Source organism: Hesperophylax consimilis, chromosome 10, assembly GCF_061612785.1.
Source record: "Hesperophylax consimilis isolate HC1 chromosome 10, BYU_Hcon_1.0, whole genome shotgun sequence".
Classification (NCBI taxonomy): domain Eukaryota; kingdom Metazoa; phylum Arthropoda; class Insecta; order Trichoptera; family Limnephilidae; genus Hesperophylax; species Hesperophylax consimilis.
The window spans coordinates 27626426-27650229 of NC_142845.1; the positions used below are offsets into that span (position 1 = coordinate 27626426).

General features: G+C 33.0%; 1 protein-coding gene across 12 annotated transcripts in view; it reads left to right on the top strand.

Moving 5' to 3' along the window:
- br (broad-complex core protein) overlaps positions 1 to 19251 on the top strand; it is a 145128-nt gene extending 125877 nt beyond the window's left edge. For 6 of the 12 annotated variants that reach the window (XM_089636794.1, XM_089636796.1, XM_089636791.1 and 3 more), the window contains 4 exons: positions 376 to 787; positions 3713 to 3896; positions 5886 to 5936; positions 10172 to 12454. In XM_089636794.1, the coding sequence (XP_089492920.1) occupies positions 376 to 787; positions 3713 to 3896; positions 5886 to 5936; positions 10172 to 10467 (943 nt within the window). In that variant the 3' untranslated portion in view covers positions 10468 to 12454. Of the gene's footprint in view, positions 1 to 375; positions 788 to 3712; positions 3897 to 5885; positions 5937 to 8454; positions 9022 to 10171; positions 12455 to 16625; positions 16921 to 17694 lie in introns of those variants that run through there. The other 6 variants (XR_016302733.1, XR_016302734.1, XM_089636798.1 and 3 more) reach the window with 6 other exon arrangements.
- The last annotated feature ends 4553 nt before the right edge of the window (positions 19252 to 23804 follow it).

Sequence of the window (23804 nt, forward strand, 5' to 3'; positions counted from 1 at the left end):
AACTTTCCTTGAAAATTATCATTATTACATTTCAATTATTTTCAATATAAATTGGCTGACATCTTTATTTTTCTGAACTTCATCAAAAAAATTGAGTCACATAATTTTTCCTGCCCTTCAATCATACTGTCATATTCAGAGGCAATCATAACCTCACATTTGAATCTACTATAATTTGTTCTATAAATGGTGTTACTCAGTGTTGCCACAGTAATGAAATAAAATTGTTTCATTTTATTAAATTTGTACACTTTCTTGATGGAGTGTACGTGGCTACAGCGGATCTACACGCGTAGCAGTATGCGCGGACAGACCACGGACTAAAGTGTTTAGTACACTGTAAATATATATAAAATTGTAATTATTCATGTACAGGGTGAACCACCATCCGCGCCGCATCTCCCGCAGCTACGACAACTCACCCGACGCGCACAAGCGGCCCCGGCACGACAACAACAACACAGAACAGCTGTCGCACATGCCCCCCCAGGGCAACCTGCCACACGACTTCTCCACCAAACACCACCAGCACTCCATCATGAACAGCCAGTCGCTTAGCAGCTCCATTATGGGCAACTCCATCATGAACAACCAGCACTCAGCCGACGGGGGCAACAACGGCAATAACAACAACGGAGTCTCCAACTCTAGCGGAAGCCCTTCCCCCGGACTGATGGATGATGTAAAAAATGAGCCAATGGAACTTTTGTGCGGTGTTGCAACGGATCTAGACAGGAGTGACGATTCCCCCCCCTCACATCAAAGACCTCCTGTAAGGTTCAGAAATGTAATTATGCCCTTTTTATTTTTTTAGTTTAATGATTTTTTTTTAAACTTTTTTTATTTTTAATTATGTTAATTAATTTAATACCCTTAATATATTTAAATCTTTATGTAGATTTTCACAACCAAAAGTATTATCGTGATTGATTTTTGGGATATTATGCAATGTTGCGCTTATTGTTCCTTTAGCCAATGTTTCAGACAGCCTTGCAGTGTCCATCATTGGCAGATGTGTACACAAAATTAACATACTCTTCACCGCAATCAACAATTTCAAACAAAATCGAAGTTAAGGCGATGCACTACGTCGTGTAATATTTTGAATCGAGCCGCTATCAATAACACACCTTACGTAGATCGCGATAAGGCTTAAATTCCCGCTTAACACCATCCACCTGTTTTGATTTATGCAAGAAAAAAACATGGCCAAAAAGTACCTTTTATTTTATTTTGTGGATGTTCAGGCACAAATATTTAAATGTTTTTCGATCATTTTATAAATAACTTAATTTGCCACATTATACAATAAAACCATAACCGAAAATGGGTTCGTAAGTAGGAGATTTTGAACTTTAAAGCAGTTTTCATAGGCCATATACATTATTTTTTCTGGGCTTATAAATAGACTTATCTAAAAAATACTCGATTATTTCAGAAGCTAGGATGTATTTTACTCGCAGTATTTAATTAAAGCATCTGAAACATTTGTAGGCGACCAAATTTTCAAACCAAAAACACATGATTTTGCATTACTACGTTGTGCATCGCCTTAAGAAGAACAAGAATGTTAACATTTTCTTTACTTTGGTTTCATTTAAACATGAACTTTCAACTTACAAAAACAATCTTTGAACAATCTTTAATTTCTAACTTTGTATCGGCGAAGTTGTAATGGCGAATCCAATATATGTCAGTACCTGTATCAGTATCGTTACATCTTTAAAAGAAATCATAACTAACTCTTCATGTGGATAAAGTGATGAACAATATTTCCCTTAATATTTAAACTCTCAAATTACTCATTAATTGCATTGGTTTGAGGAAAAAAGGCGTTATTGGCCTAATGCCGTTTATTCTGTTAGCTCAAACGATAGTCTGTTTTACCGACTGACAAAAACTCCTTTCCGTCTGACATAATTTAAATAGAATATTATCATACACCGTTCTTCCACCCACCCAGTCCACTGCAAAACTTCTGTCTGGCAGTACGCGGTCAACTTGCAGTGTTTTTTTTTTTAAATCTGTAAATGATATTTCAAATTTTTTTTTTTTTTTTTGTCTATGTAGTACTTACACTTCTTTTTTTTTCATTCTAATAAGGTAATATTATTTCTAATAATTAAAGACTGTTTTTACTTACAACTTCAAATTTGTTTGGTGTGTGGAAAAAGGCGGAGTACCCATGTGCAATAAAATGCATTTTGTGAATATTTAATTTGTTACTATTACATATCTAATAACGGATAGTTAGCCCTTGTTTTGTAATCATTTTCAATTATCTAACATGAAGATTCATCGAAATATAATGTTAAAACTTTGAATGCGATTATCTCGGAACCCAATTTTTTCACCCAATGCTTCAATTAATATCTTCGTTCCGTAAAAATTTATGAAAATATGTAATGTTTTTGATCATTGAAAACAATATTAATGACAAACGAAAAATGGGAAAAAGAAATAACAGAAAAAGTCTCAGTCACATCTAGGAATTGAACCCAGGACCTCTTCCTTGCCAGGAACTGCTCTGACCACTGAGCTAATTCGACCATCAACTCACGTCATTTTTGACTGTAGCGTGCTTTGACTGAGAGCTATCAACATTATCTTTGTTTTCTTTTTCTAGATGCGACTGAATCTTTCTCTGTCTTCTGTTTCATGTTTTTCGTTTGAGAGTCGTTAATATTGTTTTCAATGATTAAATATTACAATTGAGCCCTTCTGCGCAAAAATAGCATCATGTAAATAAGTGAGTTGTGAGATATGGGCTGTTAATCAATTCATTTTATTTTATTGTAGGTATTTTAATTAATGGAAAACACATTTTATGTAATTTAATCAATTCACGAAAAAGAAAAAAAATAATGTTGTTTTTCTATAATTTCCATATTTTTCATTTTACCAACAAATAATTCCAGATATGTTACAACATATTAACAAATAACACAAAGCTGAAAAAAAACTTGTGACAAATATGTCAAGAGCCGATTGCACAAGCCGTCAGTTTTAAGTAAGCAATGGCCGACTTGTACTTAGAGTGCGCTACCAGCCGTCACCATAGGCCTTTTATTGTCATCTTTGGTTGAGATTTTAAAACGTTTTTTGCTGTGAACGTAGTTTCATAACGCTGTTTTTTCTGCGTAAGGACTCAATTTGAGGTTCTATTGATTAACCCCTCCAGCATTTTAGGGTCTTATATGACCGTGCGTCCATATTTTATAAAAGAATTTCTATCATGCAGAAATGTGTAATTTTTTTTACATTAGAAAGAGAAATAATATTTTTTTCCAGTTTGCCTCAAATATTTATACCAGATCCCATCAATAAAATCCAAAAAATAGCCAAAATTAATAATTCATATGCATCTCTATCATAACAATCAGTTAAAAATTATTTTTTATTATATGAACGAGATAAAAGTTAAGCTACAGTTTTCTTACAAATTCCCCAAATAAAACGAATGTGTTTTCAAAATATCGATATCTCTCAATTTTTCTACGATTTGAGATTTAAAAAAATTATGTAAAAATGTAGTTAGCGTTTTTAACAACATTTTTGCCGTTTGATATTAAAATTTTATTCTTTAGAAATAGTAGTGTTTATTTTAAATGCGTACACCGGAAAGATAATTTTATCTAGTTTCTAAAACAGTATTTCTTTTACGGAAAATTAAAAAATAACATGTTTGACCAAATTTTTATTTTCCCGCCAGATGGGGCCCCCCTCACGTGGTTCCTCTGCCGAGGCAGATGTGCGCACCACGCCACCCATCCACCAACCCCCCCCACCAGCCTTCCTGTCCCCCAGCGATGCCAAGATCTTCGTCCCCAGCGGCTTTAACTTCAGCTCCATGGCTGCGCTGGCTGACCACTCGCCGCTCTCGGGTAATTATTATAGTTGCGTATCCTAAACTTTAGTATATGAAGTGTACCCACTCTCTAGTTATTAAATAAGCGCTTTTGAATACATTGTGAGTATGAATGGAATGCTAGTGTCATATATATTGTCCCTATTCTGGCAAAAAACCTTGACTTGTTCGAGTTTACGTTTTCTACCAAAATAAACCATGAATTTGTTAATATCTAAGCATGTTCAATTTTTAAGGCTGATATTATGATATTATTCCTGTTCTGGCAAAAAACATCAACTTCTTACATTTTATATATTCTGTCATAACAAGAGATAAGTCTATTTTTAACTTAGCATTTTCAAATAAGGAGTGCAAGACAATCGTGAAGAAACAACCAAAAAATCACAGTGTTAACCCCACAAGCTAATTTGTTCGCTTTCGTAAACAAACAGCTATTACCCGTTCACTTTTGGGAACAACTCATATGATCTTAAAGAAATCTTTATAACTCCTTTACTGTCATGGTTAGAAATATGATCAAAATTGTGATAGAAAGAGAAAACACCACGCTTTATATTCAAATCTAAAAGTTAACTACTGAAGAATTAAAATTTACACCTCTATAAAATCAAAAATTCTGACCGCAATTTGAGAACAAAATTTTATCAATCATTCTAATAATATATGTATTTTTTTTGTAATCAGTAATTTTAGTTCAGTGTTTAGACGAAAGACGTAAGGTGAGCCATTTTTAAAACTTTTGTATGTATGTTTCCAAAATAATAATATTGAAAAAATTATATGTTTATTTCTAGTAATAAAATTTTAAAGCGTATTTCATCACCTTTCAAGAACAGTGTTTTAATTTTTTGGGTACGTTCAGAAATATCCCATTATTTAGATTTTATTGCGGAAATACACACAAATTCGCTGACTTTCTGACATCTTTAAGAAATATAACTGTATGCCAGAGTTCTGGCGGGTTAACTCACGTAAAAACTCCAAAAGGTATTATCATTATTTTGTACATTTTCAGTCCATAATCAAGATCATTTTCTGTTCAAATTTTCAAATACGATGATAGGAATAATTATAGAATTCACAAAATAAATTAATTCATATTTCAAGATTACTGAATGAACAGTTGTTATTTTTTACGTTGCAGTCACAGACATAAGAATTAATAGACGAGAAGATAATGGCGAGGGGTAAAATCAACTGTTGAAGAACGAAGGGCGTAAGGCTGACTGTGATTCGTCAATAAATCAATCTGACAGTAAATAGGCATCTCGCATTATAATATCACCATTTACTTCTTAAAAGTAAAATCTGCTTTTGAATGAATAGACATTTTTACATGGGAGCGCAAATTACTCGCCACGTTATGAACAAATTTGCGAAGTCCAAATTCGGCAAAAAAATTCGGTTCTATTTTCAGAGTCGAATATTTCGTTTAAGTATTTAGTTAAGACACTTTTATAAATGTTCATAATTTACTTCCCAGCAACCAACCAGCTTTGTGTTTCGCGTCCAGACGTTTCTCGATGTGATAGTATATGTTTCTAAAACTGATCTATATTATACGATGTGAATATGCTTAAAATAAAGTAAAATAATGCTTATATATGGAATGTAATACGACAATTGGGTTTATTCTCTTTTTAAAATCTATTTTTACAAGTTTTCATAGTACAAGTCAACATTTTGCCGTGTTATTTCGTAAAATGAACCAATGATGCCTCGACCATAGTTCGCACAAGAATGACGTCACGTTTTCAAATTTCACTTGAGGCCATACGCGAGCACAGCCGGCTCTAATGGAACCGGTATGGGGAGTGGGGATAATACACTTTTAATCACTTAGGGCAGGTCTACTAATATTCATATGTCTATGGTTGCAGTATTTATTTAAACTTACTTTAGTGGACTGATTAAAAATCGACTTAGGGCCTGGAAACGAGATAAAATAAAATAAATAAATCCAAGTTACATGTTGCAAAGAATTAGTGGGTAACTTGTACTGTTTTGTCCACAGGCCTAGGCAGTCCAGCTCTCACACCTGACGGCCTTGCGGGGACTTCTCAAGGTGAGTGATGTCGACTGTGCACTCGCTTTCTCACAATTACCTTCTATTATTGGAATATTCTCTACGATAGGACACATTACATAGCGTCTCATACCATCATGTCACGCAAGTCCTCTCCTCGCTGTCAATTCTTATCATTGTGTCATACGCTAACTCCTTTTTCTTTGATTGCCATAAAATTATATTTAAAAAAATATAACACACATGCAGTTCCTACTCCAAACCCCTGTTGACAGTTTTTTAAACTGGTTTCTGTTTTTGAAGAACTTCATTTATCTATGGATAGTAATTCAAATTTGACACAGATACCAACATCAGAAAATGGAGAGTTTTGTTTTGCAACTTTTTTTGTTAGAGAACAGAGAAATATTCTTGCAAAGTATTTCATTGTGTCTTTATTTAATAAATGACATCAAAATGGCAATTAAAGAAAATCGAATGCATGCCTCTTCGCATATTGTTTTTGTGATTGCTAACTTTTTTTATAAATTTGTTATGTTGCCAGATTTTTTTCACAAGTTTAATTTATTTTATGAGTGCATAATTAAGCAAAATAAAATTCCTACAATTATTCACAGTTCATATTTTTGTAATAAAAACATGTTTGATTTGTGTTTAACTAAATCTGGCAACGTTAACATTGAACAATGCACCTTTTCAATATTCTATTGTGTATGTACATATTATATAGAAGTTTGTATATTTTTATTTTGCAACTAACTAATTTCCAAGTGTGGTGATTGAAGTTTTAACCCTATTTGACCACTGCATGCATTCACAGTATTGTCTATCTAACGCTTTTTATTTCTTTTCTCTTGCGAGACTGGAAGATATTAAAACTTGTACATAAATATTTATTTTTATTTGTGTACATACTTGCAAAACTGAAATTTTATTTTTTCTCCAACAGCATTTATATTTTATTATTTTGTAAATACATTCTTTATTTTTATTTTAGTTTTAATTTAATTTTTCTGCTCCTGAATTAATTAAGAATTTAGAACTGTGTATAAATTGTATTCTTATGTTTAAGAGCTGTATGGTATTGTGACTTTTTCGTATTGAAGATTTAATAAAATCAACATATTTCAAATAATTTAAAATTTCTCAGTAAGTCTCTATAATATCTTGAAGAAATAATAAATTTTCTAAATGTCTATAATAAATCAAATACAAAACTATTGTTAATTCCTAAATCATTTGGTTATCTTTTATAAACGACTCAATTTCCATTGCTTTCTTTACTTGTTTGTTTCTTAACTCGTTTGTTGCCGATCACTCCCATGGGAATTACATCATTGTCTTCCCAGGTGCCTAAACTATGAAAAAAATTTTTTTAACATAATACTTTAAGTTTCTTTAACTGTTCCTACTTTAGAAATTAAATATTTCTAGCAAACTTTAAATTATTTTGAATTTGAGTTAAATCTTCCTAAGGTTTAGGTAAATCAATTAATGTCTTTGTTCAAAAACTTCAATGGAATATTATCTTATTTTGCAGTACAAAGGGTTTTTAAAATTTTATTTCAATACTTTGCTTACTCAACCTTTTTTTTAAATTCTATTGTTTCCTATCTAATTCTCTGTTTGGCTAGTTTTCTTTTGAAGCACAGATTTATTGAAATGTGTGGCAAAATTAAAATAAGTGTTAAAATATCATACTAAAACTTGTGTTAAAAAACACAATAATCACAACGAGATTGGATAATATGGAGAAACCACCATTGGAGATCATTTATGAAGCAAAAGGCAAAATGAGAAAGGAAAGACTTCAGCATAAATTGGATAGTATGCTCTTCAAAATATTGAAGGGGTTTACCAAAGACAAACCGTAAAAACATTACTGCAAAATTGATGGCACAAAGAAAACTTATTTGTTGATTGATTGGAAAAGAGAAATAAGATAAGTCACAAGACTCTTCAGAACATCTTATGAACATCCAGAAACCCCAAAAAAACGTTCTGCACCTCCAAAATCGATTAAAAGCTACCACATCAAGAATCAAAGAAATTATATTTCTGAAGTATGTTTTTAATTCTTGTATAATACCTATAACTTAATTATCTCTTAGTAATCATGTCAATCTATGACTGTTCTAAAAGAATGTGATATTATTTTTATTTGGACATTTGAACATATCTGTTGTAACCTACATAGTCTTTAAAAGGTGTCGGTTAAAGTTATTGTTTTTCCATCGGAGATATAATTAATATTAGAAGTAACATTTAGTTTAACAGAAAGATTGTAATGAAAGCATGACATGAATTTGATTTGAACACCACACGCTAATGCTAAAACAACAATAAACTAAAATAATAATAATAACACGACTGAAAGCTGGTCCAGGGATGCGCTATGGCTAGAATATATTGTGCAGAGAGGGATAAGAGATATATAAAGATGGGGGGGTGGCGGTGCTTTATGTATTAAGGAGGAGGGCGGACTGAATAAAGAGAGAAGCACACAGGCGGGAAGGGGAAGAGAGCTAAGCTATGGTTGTGTGCCCGCCAGGTGCAGGTGCAGGTGCGGCGCAGGACGAATACCGCTGCGAGCCCTGCAACAAGTCCCTGTCCTCTCTCACGCGCCTCAAGCGGCACATCCAGAATGTCCACATGCGGCCGTCGCGGGAGCCGGTGTGCAATATCTGCCGGCGCGTCTACTCCAGCCTGAACAGCCTGCGCAACCACAAGAGCATCTACCACCGCAAGCAACCCCCGCCCCCCCTGCCCGCCCTCACCGCCCTCACCCCACCCTCCACCTACTTCCCCATCAACTGAAGACATCAATCAGTATGCATGCCTGAGCCTTCCTAGATGCTAGTGGCTAGTGGCTAGTGGCTTCTGTATATATTATAACCTATTATTATTTCAGCCAGTGAATCTGCTTTGACATGTTGTGTCTTTAACGTATTCTTGTCTGTATTATGTATCATGTGTCGGAACCAATTGGGGCACTTGAACAAGGCCCGTTGTTAAATCACGAACCAACCACAAAGCGCGCACTAGTCCTACCTAAAGGTCAATCTATCATTGTCACATCTAAATTAGAGAGAAAATTATTTAAAAAGACTTTCCTTCTCCCAGGTTGTACATTTTGTTATTTGGCATCCATTGTGCCAATTGGTTCCGCTTTCTTGGGACCTGTTGGATATCTAGCATTGCTTACTGTCTCCATTTACTTCTACTAGTTGTTATGTCGGGCGTCACCCTGATTTATCTGGTGTTGGACTTTCATTACAGTTGCTCTGAAATATACTACTTGTTGTACTACTTGTAGTACTTGTCTCCCGCCGTCACCTGACGGCCATCTAATAAATACCTGGGATATGGATAAATAATACTTTCAATGGTTTTCTCTAGTATCCCTTCAAAAGGTCATAAGTATCTTATGATCAAATTAGTATCATTCCTTTTTAATTTGCTTATCGATCTACATTTCATTACATACAACTAAATCAATCAAGCGAGACTTTCAACACTGCTCATTCAAAGTTAATTATAAGAACTTTCTCATTTTAATCCAGATTTATAATCAAACGACATTCTTCAATTCGAATTGCATCATTTCATAAAGTTATATTTTTCCTTTGCAATTTATCAGCATAACTGTCTATCAAGAAGTAATTTAGATTATTGCTTTGTATTATTTGCCAAATATTAGTTATGTTAGCTAAGTATTCCATGTTTATCACACAAAATGAACACGGCTGTCAAAAATAACTTCCCATTTGATTATGATCAAACGTACAATTATTATATGCAAAATAGCATGACATCAAATGGTATAAGACCAAGTCACCAAAAGAGTAACAAATTAACTAGCAGTTCTTTTGAGCTCAAAGTGTTACTTAGTTATGAAATGAATTAAACTTGTGATTAAATTAAATAAATTAGCAATGAAATTAAATAAAGTCTCGATGAAATGACATAGAGTAGCGATGAAATGAAATAAAGCCGCGATGAAATTAAATGGAGTCACAATAAAATGAAAGAAAGTCTCAATGAAATGAAATAGAGTCGCGACGAAATTAAATAAAGTCTCGATGAACTGAAATAGAGTCGTAATGAAATTAAATAAAGTCGTGATGAAATTAAATAAAACCGAGATGAAATTAAATAAAGGCACCTGATTAAATTGAATAAACCCATAATGAAATGAAATGTAGACCGATGGTAGTTAAGAAAGTAAAAAGAGATTGACTGGTAAACTAATGCGAGGCTTTGTGGTTGGTTAGTGGGACCGCTGGGCCCGGGGCACCGCTGCGACGTGTGCGGCAAGCTGCTGAGCACGCGGCTGACGCTGAAGAGGCACACGGAGCAGCAGCACCTGCAGCCGCTGCATTCCGCCCGCTGCGGCCTCTGCCACAAGGTCTTCCGCACGCTCAACTCGCTCAACAACCACAAGAGTATCTATCACCGCCGTCAGAAGGGGCCCCAGCTGCTCGGCCTGTCTCCGCCCGATGTCAAGATGCCCCCCCCCCACCACCTCGACCAAGTCTTCTTCAAGTTCAAAGATCAGTTCAATGTCTGATCCAACACGCCACTCTAAGTCCACACAACAAACATATTGATTAGTTCATTAGACTGCATCGTCACTTTACAACCTATTATATGATTTTCACAGAAAAATGGCTGTTTTTGGGTTATTTCGCCATGTTGCACTTCCTCCTTCTTCTGTAGCTGACGTTTCAGATAGCCGTGCAGTATCCACTCAACGCTTTTGCCTAATGTTCACTTACAATTCTACCTGATGTTAGCTATAACTTGGAGTGTCCACTCTACAGAGAGATACTGCAAGACTGTGACTAACATCGGGCAGAATTGTTGAGTGAACCCTGCAAACTTCTGGCTAACATCAGGCAGTAATGTTGGGTGGACACAGCGAGGTTGTCAAAACGTTCACTAAAAAAGGCAAAAGGTAATGCATCTGCACAACCCAAATTAACAACTGATGTATATTATTATTATATGTATTTATTATCTTTTATCTATATATTTATCATTCCCCTATGAGTATTGGCATTAACTAATGATTTCTATAATACTTTGGTTATAGTATAAGATGTCTTTGTTTAGTACTGTGACATGAATATGAGAGGTCTTTGTGCAGTGCAAATTGAATGTGTCAGTAACTTATGAAACAAATGTGAAGCTATGATTTGGTTGGAGCAAAAGCGCCCCCATTTTCTTTCTTTTTAATAATAATTAATTCAATTTACCTTTTTTTAGTAAAAACTGTCTCCATTATTGTACAAAGTATCTATTTCTAGGAATTATTGTCTTTACACACGAATATAATACACTACATACTTTCTTAATGAATATAATACATCCGTAGAATCTGCGTTAACTGAGAGAATATTTACTTCAGAGTTCCCTTTAATCTTCATTTGCAGTCCTCATGCAAACGAACATTGGACTTGCGAATTAACATTAAATTAATATAATGTACATATTAACTAATGGTTATTATTGGTATCTTTCTTGTGAAAGATATTATTTTGTCCTAAATTTGCAATACTCATTTTTGCTACTATATCCAGAATCAGTTAATTATTTTTTTATTTGATGGTCGTGAAATGAATCAAAACTTTTTCCACGGAAACAACAATATGTTGTTCTTTAAATTTAGGAGAGTGAAATTGGTTGAATATTATATTATTTGAATGAACTATTATTTGTTTGGGATATAGTTCCAGTTGAAGTCTACTTTAGTGATTTCTTGAATGTAAATGTTTGAGTAACGAATAATGACGGTGTGTTAGACAACCATTTGAAAGACTGATCGTGAATGTACATTGAGATGACGGTGCGCCGAGGTTCAACATTATTATATTTGAAGCTGCAAGTTTGAAGTATGTTTTAAAGACTCATGTACATGAAAATTTTGAGGCTAATATAAATAGGGTTAGGTTTTTCCTTGTTATTAGTTGGTATCCTAAAACGAACATGTTTGTTACATAGCTGTAATCCTACAACTAGGACTTGTTCTTTTATCAAAACATATTAACACAAGTAATTTGGTATAACTCATAGATATCTTTTGAGGAAACTTTAACTCATTTTCCCATATTTTAAACAGGAACTCTATTTCTCTTGTATTGAAATAAATAAAAATACTATAAAGGTTTTAGCCATATTTTGACTAGCAAGCCAGTTTCATAAAGTTCCTACAGGGCACATTCTTAAGGGGCTTCTGTGATAGAGAAAGTCCGTTAGTTGATATACACAAACTACATACTTACTTGCTAGAAGTTACTTTGTTGGAGATGTTCATGTTTCTGCTACCACTTCTGCCCAGCGAAGTTATCTGCCATATAACATAGCAATTATTTGTTTAAATAACTAGAAGTATTCCCCGCAGTAAAGTTATCGTGCATTGAAAAATGATATTATGTTTTGTCTTGTCGAAATATACAAATATATTCAAAGTGTTAAGTACAAGCCTTTAGAGTGTGTAAATATACATATTTTGTATAATATACATACATATTATATTGATCAAGTGAAATTGTGATGGGAACTTTTTATCAATTATTTCTTATGAAAATATATGCTTAATAGTTTAATATGTGTAGGCATTTATCCTTCTAGGATTTACATTCCGCCTAATAATAATAAAGAAATACTTTTAAGTTTATGTAGTTTTAAACATAAAATAAAAATATTTTATTAGAGTTTGGCGTAAGCTACTTTTAAGGAATTGGTTATGGGATATTAATTTATAATTTTAATCAGCTTGTTCTTTAAATATTTTATTGATTTAATACTCCTTAAGACTGTTTCTGTGACCTGTTTTTTATCTTTTTTTATAAAATTTATATAAAATTGTTTATTGCATTATCTAATATATTTTATCGTTCTTTGATTATTATTCTTGTTCTATTATCTCTTGTTATTATTTTATTTTTGAAATTCTACGTTACTTTAAAACTCAAAATTCTATTTTTATTATTATTATGTTCATGAATATGATTCATCATCTACAATATTGAATAAGCTATCTACATAATGAAATAGAGTTAAGTTTTATGTGCAGTAAACTACACACTTGGAATACAAGCTCGCAAAGTTAGCTTTATCATATTATATATACAGTAGTCTTATGTTATAACTTAGTCTTAACCCTAACCTAACCTAATCTGACTACTTAAAGTAACTATTAAATTACTATTGGACCAGTTGTTTTGAGGAGTCGGCACGATGGAAGAGAATGGAATAATGAAGGAAGATAAGTGTTCTTTAATTTTATAAGATTTCATTTAATCAAATACATACTTTGGTCCTTGCCATTGTAATATAGAATATTATAAATACATATTTAAGATATCCCATTTTATTAGAATATTTCAACGCTGGAAAGTGTAAATGGCTAAAGTGCCCTACGACTAAATGGCGCTTTAGCCATTTATCCTTTCCAGCTTCAATATGATTCTTTTAGGAATCTATAATCATTTTTTTTTATTTGAATGCAATCTTTAAAGGTCTCCTTTTATTTGAATGCAATCTTTAAAGGTCTCCTTTTATTTGAATGCAATCTTTAAAGGTCTCCTTTTATTTGAATGCAATCTTTAAAGGTCTCCTTTTATTTGAATGCAATCTTTAAAGGTCTCCTTTTATTTGAATGCAATCTTTAAAGTTCTCCTTTTATTTGAATGCAATCTTTAAAGGTCTCCTTTTATTTGAATGCAATCTTTAAAGGTCTCCTTTTATTTTAATGCAATCTTTAAAGGTCCCCTTTTATTTTAAAAACAATTTACTGTGTATCTACCTACTACCTATTTTTTGTAGGTGTATTTATTTCAAAGTCTATTATTTTCTAGTGTTTTCCATTCTCTATAATATATTATATGATATTCATGAATTAGCTCTACCTATTAGATGTTTACAATGTGCTAAAAATGCCTTTTTAAATGTATGAAAAAATCTTTCGACAATAATAATTTGTCTCGTTCATCAGGACCTTTGGCTATCCTAAGGTACAAATAATTGAATGTGAATAATAAAAAATTAAAAATTGCACAAACAAGTTATATATATTTGGCTATACTCGTTTCGATAAATAAACTGTTGGTACTCTTTTAAAATATTTACTTTAACGTGATATTTCTAATTACACCACTTTTGGCCGACTCTATGGCAAATAATGAGTTTTTTGCTGTTGAATATCACAGATCTTCTAAGTAAAATCATTACAAAATCTATTGGACTCCTACAGATATTTCGTTTCTTAAATTTGCTTAGAAACCCTGTGCTTATTTGTTTTAAAGTTTGCACTACTGAATCTGTGGTGAGTTTTTATTTTTTTTTTTAACTTTAATATTTGCCGTGAATTTTTGTGTTAATTCTTATTAACAACTCAAATTGTAAATATATAACTTGTATAATGTTTAATGCCATAACATGGTTTAATATTTAAAATGTATTATTTATCATTAAAAAACGATACTCAAAGTGTTCAATTAATTTTTTCTATAACATTGTTTTAATTTGACACTCGTTGTGTTTCAAAGATGAAATCAAACTTTTATTTGATGTTTTAAATTATATTTTAATCTTTAAGCGAGTGGATTTGTTTATTTTTGCAATAAAGCATATCTGACAGTTACAAACTTTTATGTATTCCAAAAATTGATTTGTGAAATTTTTTTTCAGAGTTTTTATGAAATATGTACCTTATTTTTATAATTATAATATCAGTGTGTAAGTCAGCACTTAAAATTAAATTATTATGTTTAAAATATATATACAATATTATTTTACATATTTAAATAGATTGAATTTAGCTGTAGATTTTCTATTTAAAATCCAAAGTAATGAAATTGAAATTATACTAATTTTAATTAATTGGCTAAAAGCATAATATTGGAGAGTTTCATGTCTTTATAAATATATTTTTTTTATTTTCTAATGTAATCTTTTAAAGGACTGATATAGCGTAATTATGTTAGAGAAAACTTTTTCTCTGGGTAGTTAAAACAAAAACAAAACTTTTGCTATTTTATTATAATAAGGGAAGAATTATAATATATTCACTACAATGAAAAAATAATATTGATTAAAAGAATTCAATGAAATTAATTGAATTATCAAGCGATCGTTGTTGTTAACATTTTTTATTTATTTTTATATTACAACTATCGGAGGTACTGACTTATGGTAAAAACATTTTCCCATAAAACTATAAAGTTCTTGATTACATTTGTTATGGTCTATTTTCTACTTATTTGTTATTACAGCTGAGTGTAAAAACATTTTATACAATTTAATTTATATGGTTTTCTTAATTTTTTATTAAAAATTTCACTTTTGCAATTGAATCTGTTTTATTTATCTTCAATCAGTTTTAGCAGTTAACACAAGCTATTTTCAGTTACACGTAAACGTAAACCATTGCGTCTATCTGACGGAAATGGAGCTTCAAGGTAATCATATAATGCTTCTTATTATTATATAAGTAGATCTTAGCACAATAATGCCTGTACGCTTTACTTCTCCGCTTCCTTCAATCAATGTGGCACCTGGTCCCGGCGGGGGAGTGGGAGTGGGAGTGGCGGATCTCACCCACCGTCGCTTGTCTCTACTACCACCTAACTATTGCCATGTCGCCAGTAAAGTTACCAGTAATGTTGCCAACGTCCGTGTTACTGATCTGATGCATGTTAAATGGCTTTTCATCCTCAGGGCGAACTTAGCATGATCTGTCACCAGTCAATGTTGTTGAATGTTGAGTGACGTATGTTGGATCCAATCTTTCCTTTTTGTGTATGTTGGGTTATATTGTTTTCCATAAATGTTTTAAATTTTTTATTAGCGTTCATAATATTACTTTTTACATTATTACATCCTACATTTTTTTATAGACTTAATTTTTTTCCATTTTTGTTTTTATTTTTCCATTTTTACTCCTTTTTACCATATGCATTGATTTATACAAAATTCACTGTTATGTATAATAATTTCTTAGTCCTGGGTGTAAATTAGTTTACATAGTGCTCAAGTGCATTATGGTTCCAAATCATCATTGCTTTCATAATGCCATTTCATCTTCCTTTACCTCCTAGCTACTAGCTACTAGCTACTACCTACTAGTCATTCTCGCCGCTTCTCCACACTCATCAGTAGCTGTACAGCCGTACACAGTTCACACTTGCAAGCCAAGGGGAATGTTCACAAACCACCTTCGTCTCACATGTACTCTTTCTTAACCAACATACATTCTACATGATCTCTCTATCTTACCATATGATTTGATCAGCAACTCTTCAAGTCAGGGCGTCTAGTCTGGACCCCGAGAAGAAACTCAAAACTGTTCTGTTACCCATTGTGTTCCACAGTTCAATGCAATATACCGACATGTAGTACTTCTGATGAAACTTTTAGAGAAGTTTAATATGCCTTCTTGAAGACTGACTGAACTGTTTTGTTGTTTGTTTTTTGCAATAGTGTAATAAAGCTGATTGTTGATGTAATTGTGTAACCGAGGACAGCGGGGTCTCGATGATGCATACTACTCTTCGTGATAAAAGTTACGTCAGAAGTGCGTGCACAGGCCGAGGGAGCCAGAGAGGGGCGGCTAGAGAGCCATCTAGTGAGCCATCTAGTGAGCCATCTAGTGAGCACCTCTGTAGTCTAGTGTTGTAAGACTCCAGGAGCATTGTCGGGGTGTTTTCCGTTGTCTGGTTGCAGGCAAGAAATTGTTTTCGTGTCACCTGTGCGGCAAAGTGCTCTGCTCCAAGGCGTCCCTCAAGAGGCACATTGCGGACAAGCACGCAGAGAGGCAAGAGGAGTACCGGTGCGCCATATGTGAGCGCGTCTACTGCTCGCGCAACTCGCTAATGACCCACATCTATACATACCACAAGTCCAGGCCCGGAGATTTGGACATCAAGTATTTTTCGTGATTACCCCGATGACAATGGTGCGACATTAACAGACAGCTGACTTTAGTACCAACCTACAGCCAATATTTGCAGCAATGAAGGTTAGCCACGTTTCTTTAGAGCTTATTTTATATAGGTTTTTTCTAACTGACCCCAGGTGTTACTTTCCTGTTTCACTCTGTACTCTTTATATAATATTATATACTCAGGGTGTATTCATTCTGTTCTCTGGTATTGACTGTTTACTTGAGAGCAAATATATAACCGGCCCTCAAATCGTTATTAAGAATTTATGTAAAACACTCAGGACTCTGTTCTTTTTAATGATTTTTTTTCCTTTATTTTGCCCTTGCTTTAATAGGATTATTTTCAACATTTTTAAGTTCGAATATTATTTCTGTGCACCTCCAAAGCAGACATTTCTTTGTTTTTTTTTTGTTCATTTTTAGTTTGATTTTGGTTTAAACATGTATCTTTTCAAAATGATTAATTTGACATAGGTTATTTTAAATCTATGTGCTTCTCCATCCCGAGTCCTTTCCATACAAGATTACTGTTGAATGTTGCTTGCCGCATGCTTCTTTCATTTGTAAACATGTCACTGTCGTTCCCTCTACGTGAAAGTGCTGGTTGTGTAGTTTAATGACATTTTATCATATCGGCTTAATGTCTAGTTATTGTTTAATGTCATTTTCGATAATATATACATTATGAATAACCATAGCTTGAAATGTTCTGTTGTTTTTACAAAAGTACCTACTTCATGAATAAACCTCTCGACATTCATTTGACCAGAGATAATATAATATAACATAATCGCAGTTGTCCAAGTCCCGCAACCTTACTGATTAGCGTATCTGTGGGGGTGTTTACAGGTGGCGTGCTCCGCATGCCTCCGCCCACGTCTGGGGGCATCAACGAGCCGCAGGAGTGCCCGTACTGCCGCCGCACCTTCTCCTGCTACTACTCCCTGAAGCGCCACTTCCAGGACAAGCACGAGCAGTCGGACACGCTGTACGTGTGCGAGTTCTGCCACCGCCGCTACCGCACCAAGAACTCGCTAACCACACACAAGAGCCTACAGCACCGCGGCTCCAGCGGCATGCTAAAGCGCCTGCTGAAAACCTCGGCGCTGCAGAGTGCGCTGGCCCCGCCCCCGCACCACCTCTTTGACCTTACGGCTGCAGAGCACCCCTCACAGCCTGGTGTCCAATGACTGCAGCTGACATAACGCCAATGGGTCGCCGCCTGCACCTGGGTCGCTCCCTACCTCAAATAATAACCCCCCCACCAAGGTGTCGAGATAATAGTCGGGATGTTAATCAAAGTTAGCTGGAACTTCTGACAGTGCAACGGTCTTTAGCTGGTTTTATCAATGGTGTGGACTTGCTACGACGCACATGTACAGTATTATCTACTATGTTACACAAACAATTATTGTCACAGGGAAAATTGTAAATTTGCAGCTAGTATAATGTTCTGTACTTTATAGTGGTGATTGCGTATAAGAGATATTCGTCATTTAAAATTAGATTAAGGTCTCATTGACCTTATGTGTCTTCTTAAAGGTAAGGCAGAGAGGGACAGTTTGTTTACACTTGTTACTAGTCATGATTATAGTGCCCGTTGTTCCTTACTTTCCATTTACTTCCTAGCGTAGTACCATTTACCCAATAAATCTACATATTTATTCTTTTCTCCATTTTCTTATTAGCGAGATAATTTAAATGATGCTTAGAAAGTATTTCAAAAGATGACAATAGAAATATATTGCATTTAACATAACATATAAATATTCCTATAGCTGTCCCTCAGTATATAAATCTTGCCTCTGTTGTTTTCCATAGGTAAATAAAACTATGTATTTATTCAATATTACAATTTGATGGATTCCCTCTAAATGTTATAACTCCTTCTGTTTTGAATTAACCCAACCCCCATTATAATAAAACAGAAACGAGATACCGGTCAAAGACTTTGTCTAAAAGTATTGCTGGAAAACAATCTCATAATATGGATCATTCAATGTTGTCAAAGATAACATAAATTATATCATTTTTTACCTTTACAATTCGGAATATAAAATATCATATAAAGTAATTGTTAACAAGTACAGGATTAAACAGTTAGTCGAAAAATGGTCTTATCAATAAACAGTACAAATTTTAATCCTGTTGAAAAGATATTTTTGAACCATTTATTACATATTGTGTAAATTGTAAGTGTTACTTCATATTTGCATCATTTTAATGTCAGGAATAATAAAATCATTATTATATCACAGACAAACTTACATAGCTTTTTAGGAATACATAGTTTTTAAAATACAATTTAACATTCTTACATATCGCCTTAAAAAGTATTTTCAAAGAACTCTACTTCAGTCATTATTTAAGAGAAGTTATTTATATGGTGTATATTAACTTATTATACAGCCGACACGGATTCTACATTTTTTATGGTTCAACAGTATTAAAGCCACTTGATTCTTTCCCCCAGAAACAATCCATGTAATATATAATACAATATATGTAATGGAAGCATTTATACATCAGTACTTAAAGAAACAAACTATGTAATGTTACACTTATGATTGATTCGATGCATTGCAGTTTGGAGCAGCCAGTGAATGCACTCGAATGCTCTCCTTCATGTAATTTTAATAATTTATGTATAAATTATTTGTATAAAATAACTTGTTTCCATACGGTTAACATTTGCTGCATTTAAGGATTAGTTCTGTTGGATGTCTCTGAATCGGCAATCGGCTATCCAGTCAATGTTAAATGTTCTGTGATGTGAAGTGGGAGGAGTATACGCTAGGTATAACAGGATAGGTTAGCATGAACTCGAGACGGGAATATACGAGAGAGTCTAGTCTCTAGTCTCTAGGCCGGCTCACTCTGAGCTCTGAGACCGGACCATCGAGATGGGAGACCAATATGAACCTCAGTAAATGTATTGTGTAGCGTTAGTCTTACCTATTACGATTAACTAATTAAATATATCATTAATATAACCAACCTTAATGTAAATGTCGACCAAAACTCTTTAAATGTGGGTGTGTATTCACTATCGGAATTATATACCTTAAGAAATCAGATGTTTAATTTAAATATATTAGGAATATCATCTGTTCAAAATTTTGATGATCAGTACATTCAGAGACTTTGATATTTTTAAATTCCCAATGATCGTAGTGGATTCATTATCGGATTTTGAAAACGGTTTTCGAAATTTAAAACATATCTTTCCAGGGTTTTAGTAAACGGTATTAGTAAATCATCTGTAAATATTTACCTGTTATTATACATTATTAAAATTATATCAAAAGTATTGGAAATTTGTGCCAATGTTTATATCATATTTAAAAATCTTTAGACTAATATCAAAACGTTTGCACAATATCAATTTGGTTTTGTTGTTTAATTGTTTGGTTTATGCTGGGATTCAGTTATTATAGTCTCCCGCTAGTTTTGCCAATTTCCTGAAGAATCCCAGATACAGAAGGTTCCTCGCTTGAACATTTCCAACTCCTTCTTTGATCTAAAACCATTCAGGTTTGTTTGTTTATTTAATGCACACACTTTAGTATATTATCCTAAAGTAAGTAATGTACATCTATGTATATTCCAATTAATGTAATCTTTAGCATTAAATTAAACCTTTTAAGTTTGAAATCCTTCTAATGTTGGTATCCAAAAATAATGTTAATTTATTGAGTTGAATATTGAATTATGTTGTTGAATTATTGCTGAAATGAAAATGCATTGTGCATAAAGTGTTCATTTTTTTGGGAAACGTGCTGTGAAATTTTTAATTAAGTCAAAAATCTTTGGAGGATACTTTAAAATTTTTAAATAAAATATGATTTGAACAGCTCATGCAAATTAGATTATTTTGTATTTTTTCAGATTTTCGTGATTTCTTTTAGTGATAATTGTATAAAACCAAAGAAAATTTTACTCTTATATAAATATACATTAGGTAAAACTCTTCATTTTTCAAAATTCTAGGTTGATACAGCGCCTTAGTTACATTTTATACATTTAAGTTTAACATATATTCATGTGCCATATATTTAACCCTTTAGTTTTTGGTAACAAAATTTAAAACAATGTGTAGGTACAGGTTAATTGTGCTATCCCTATTAATGAATTACTTTTGACAGTATTATATGACTAATTAAATACTAACACACATTATGTACTTCCATTGCTTACTAAGTTCATATTTGGCATTAGTAAATGCTACAAATGAATATATCATTATCTCTTTGGTTCAGTGTTCAGTTGCCGAGTGCGCCACCTGGAGATTTATTAAACTGGATGATATATATTTTTAAATAAACAAAGTAACTAAATTAGCATTTTTAGAAATATCATCCAATCTCCTGAGGTGGTTGGCACATTTAATCCGATCTTTTCATTATTAGAATAACTTTTCAGTTGACATCTTTGCGTAAACCTCAAGACACATTTAGTAATACATATTATGTTTAATTTTAGCGCATTAGCACTTCAAGTATTTGTTGTGAGGAGAAAGTTGTACTATCTCGTTGCTAGCGGTCAAGCCAAGCTTCGCTCAAATGGATATGTGTATGGTATGGTATGAATAAGTGGGGTTTTAAACCAATCTTGAGGACATGGCCGATGTCAGTTTAAAATATCTTTAGGTTAACCTTTGATTATCGTACTTTGTAGACTATAAGCATCGCACATTGTGTTTCTATACATGTTCAATCTTTTATTACTAATCATAAGTAGACATAACTTTTGTGTTATAAACAGTTCTAATTCAAAGATATATTGAACTGGTGGTACTCAATTGGACATGAAGGTTTTAGTTAGACGAACCGGTGCAATCAGAACTTGGATAATTATTTGAAGATTTGTTTTAGCTTATATTTTGTTAACAAAGTAACTTTGTTTGTGGTTTTGCTTAAAGCAGATATATCAGTTGTCGCTTGATTATTATTTGTAACATACAAAACAGGCAGCTTCACGTGTGTTTTAGTTTGTTACGATTAACATTTGTTTGTGCGATCGACGGAGAACCAACAATTGCATACTTGTAGTAATAAACATTACTTTGAGTAACGTGTACATATTGTAGTTAGCTGTACTACGAAAATGTGTAGAGTGCATTTTCTCCAAAGTTTTACTGCAGAAAATGTATTGATTATAATAATATGAACGAGATGCCTTCAACCAGTACAACATTTGAATACAACAGAGTAGAATAACTTACATGAACACATCCCAACCAATTCTAAACATTATGAACTGCCTACTTATTTAGGTGTTAGTGATGTAGTGATTGCTGGTGCGCCCCACACGGAGTTATACACGGAGCGCACGAGCACATAATCTATACAAACCTCAATTACCGGAGTACCTCATTTTCTAAGAATACACTCAATAGTTTAGTAATTTATACTAATGTGTATACATTCTACAGAGATTACAAATACATATATTTTTTTAAATAACCTTCCATTTTAAAATGCAATAGCCAAATGTTATATTTATACACGGTGTATCAGCACATTGAATTGACAGACTTTAACCTGCTATTCCTGAGCGTATTTTGGAGTATCGGACAGCAAAATGACATGTACTCCAAATATGCACAAGAATCGCTGATTTAAGTCTGTCGGGTACGTACTGATACACCCTGTATAGCATCTATACCGACCCTCGCAATAGTTTTATCAGAATGTTGATACTTAGAGAATGAATGCATCTGATAGTTTCCTGCATTTCACGTTTACATTATATACTAAATGTGACTACAGTAAGAACTGAAGTCTATATATTTTTTGTATTAACAAATATAAATCATTTCGGAGATATGCATATTCTAATCAAAAATTGTTACATATATACATTCTAGTTTTAATTTCCTTCAAATCCTTTTTAATATTTTGGTAAAGACATTTTGTTTGACTTTACTGTTTCCATTTAACCGTGTTTATTGTATCAAACAAGCTAATTATTCTTGTTTGATAATATGTAGTTATTTAATTTGCAAACAACTAACGATAATACTGAAAAGGATTTGATATTTCGTATTTTCTACAACATTATTTTTATCAATACTGTTTCCTTTTCTCTATAATTACCTATATTATTTATATTTAAATATTATAACATTATTTTTAAATGTTAATGGCATTTAAATGCAATTAGTTAACATAATTATTCAATGCTTTATAGTTGTTCAATATATTGTTGTTTTTTCTTGAATTTGATAATTGGATAAACAGATCTCCTATGACAAACAAACATAAAATCACAACACTCGACTGATTGTTCTAATTTAATGTTGTGCTTGAAAGTGTCTCAACAAACTGTCTCTAAATGTCAATTGTTCCCATAAGGCAGTTCGGCTGTTGTGGTTTTAGTTGAGTTATGGTAATTAACATTATATCTTTGAACATATTAGACTTGTTCCATTTTATTGTTTATATTGTCTCCTTTATATTGATTTAATCTTTCACAAATTAATTATAATCAATAAAAAAACAATGTTGGTGTAATTAATTAAACAATATTAAAAACTCGAGATGATTCCATTGACGACAGTTGTTTCATTCCATCCCTCAGAGAGATTACCTACTTGTCTTAAAACAAGTTGTCAGTATTTAAAATAAGAGAGATGTTACATCAAGACAATACCATATTGGATGCTTCAACATCATCGGCGCTCAAAGCTGATAGAGCTAGACCTGCCCATAACACCGAGGGGAACTAAACAACTTGCACTGGGCAGAGAGGTGGCGTGGGCGTGTCCCTTTCAGTGATTTGTCAATAAATTAATCCGACGGTATACAGGCAACTCGCATCGTTAGTTGGTCTTTGAAAATAAAATGTATGTGGATGTTTTTGCAGAGATGAAACTTATCGAAAGGAAGGAGGGGAAGTTCTGGGAAGGCAAAATATATGAGGGGTGGGATATGACGTATTAATCCATCCTTCCCACT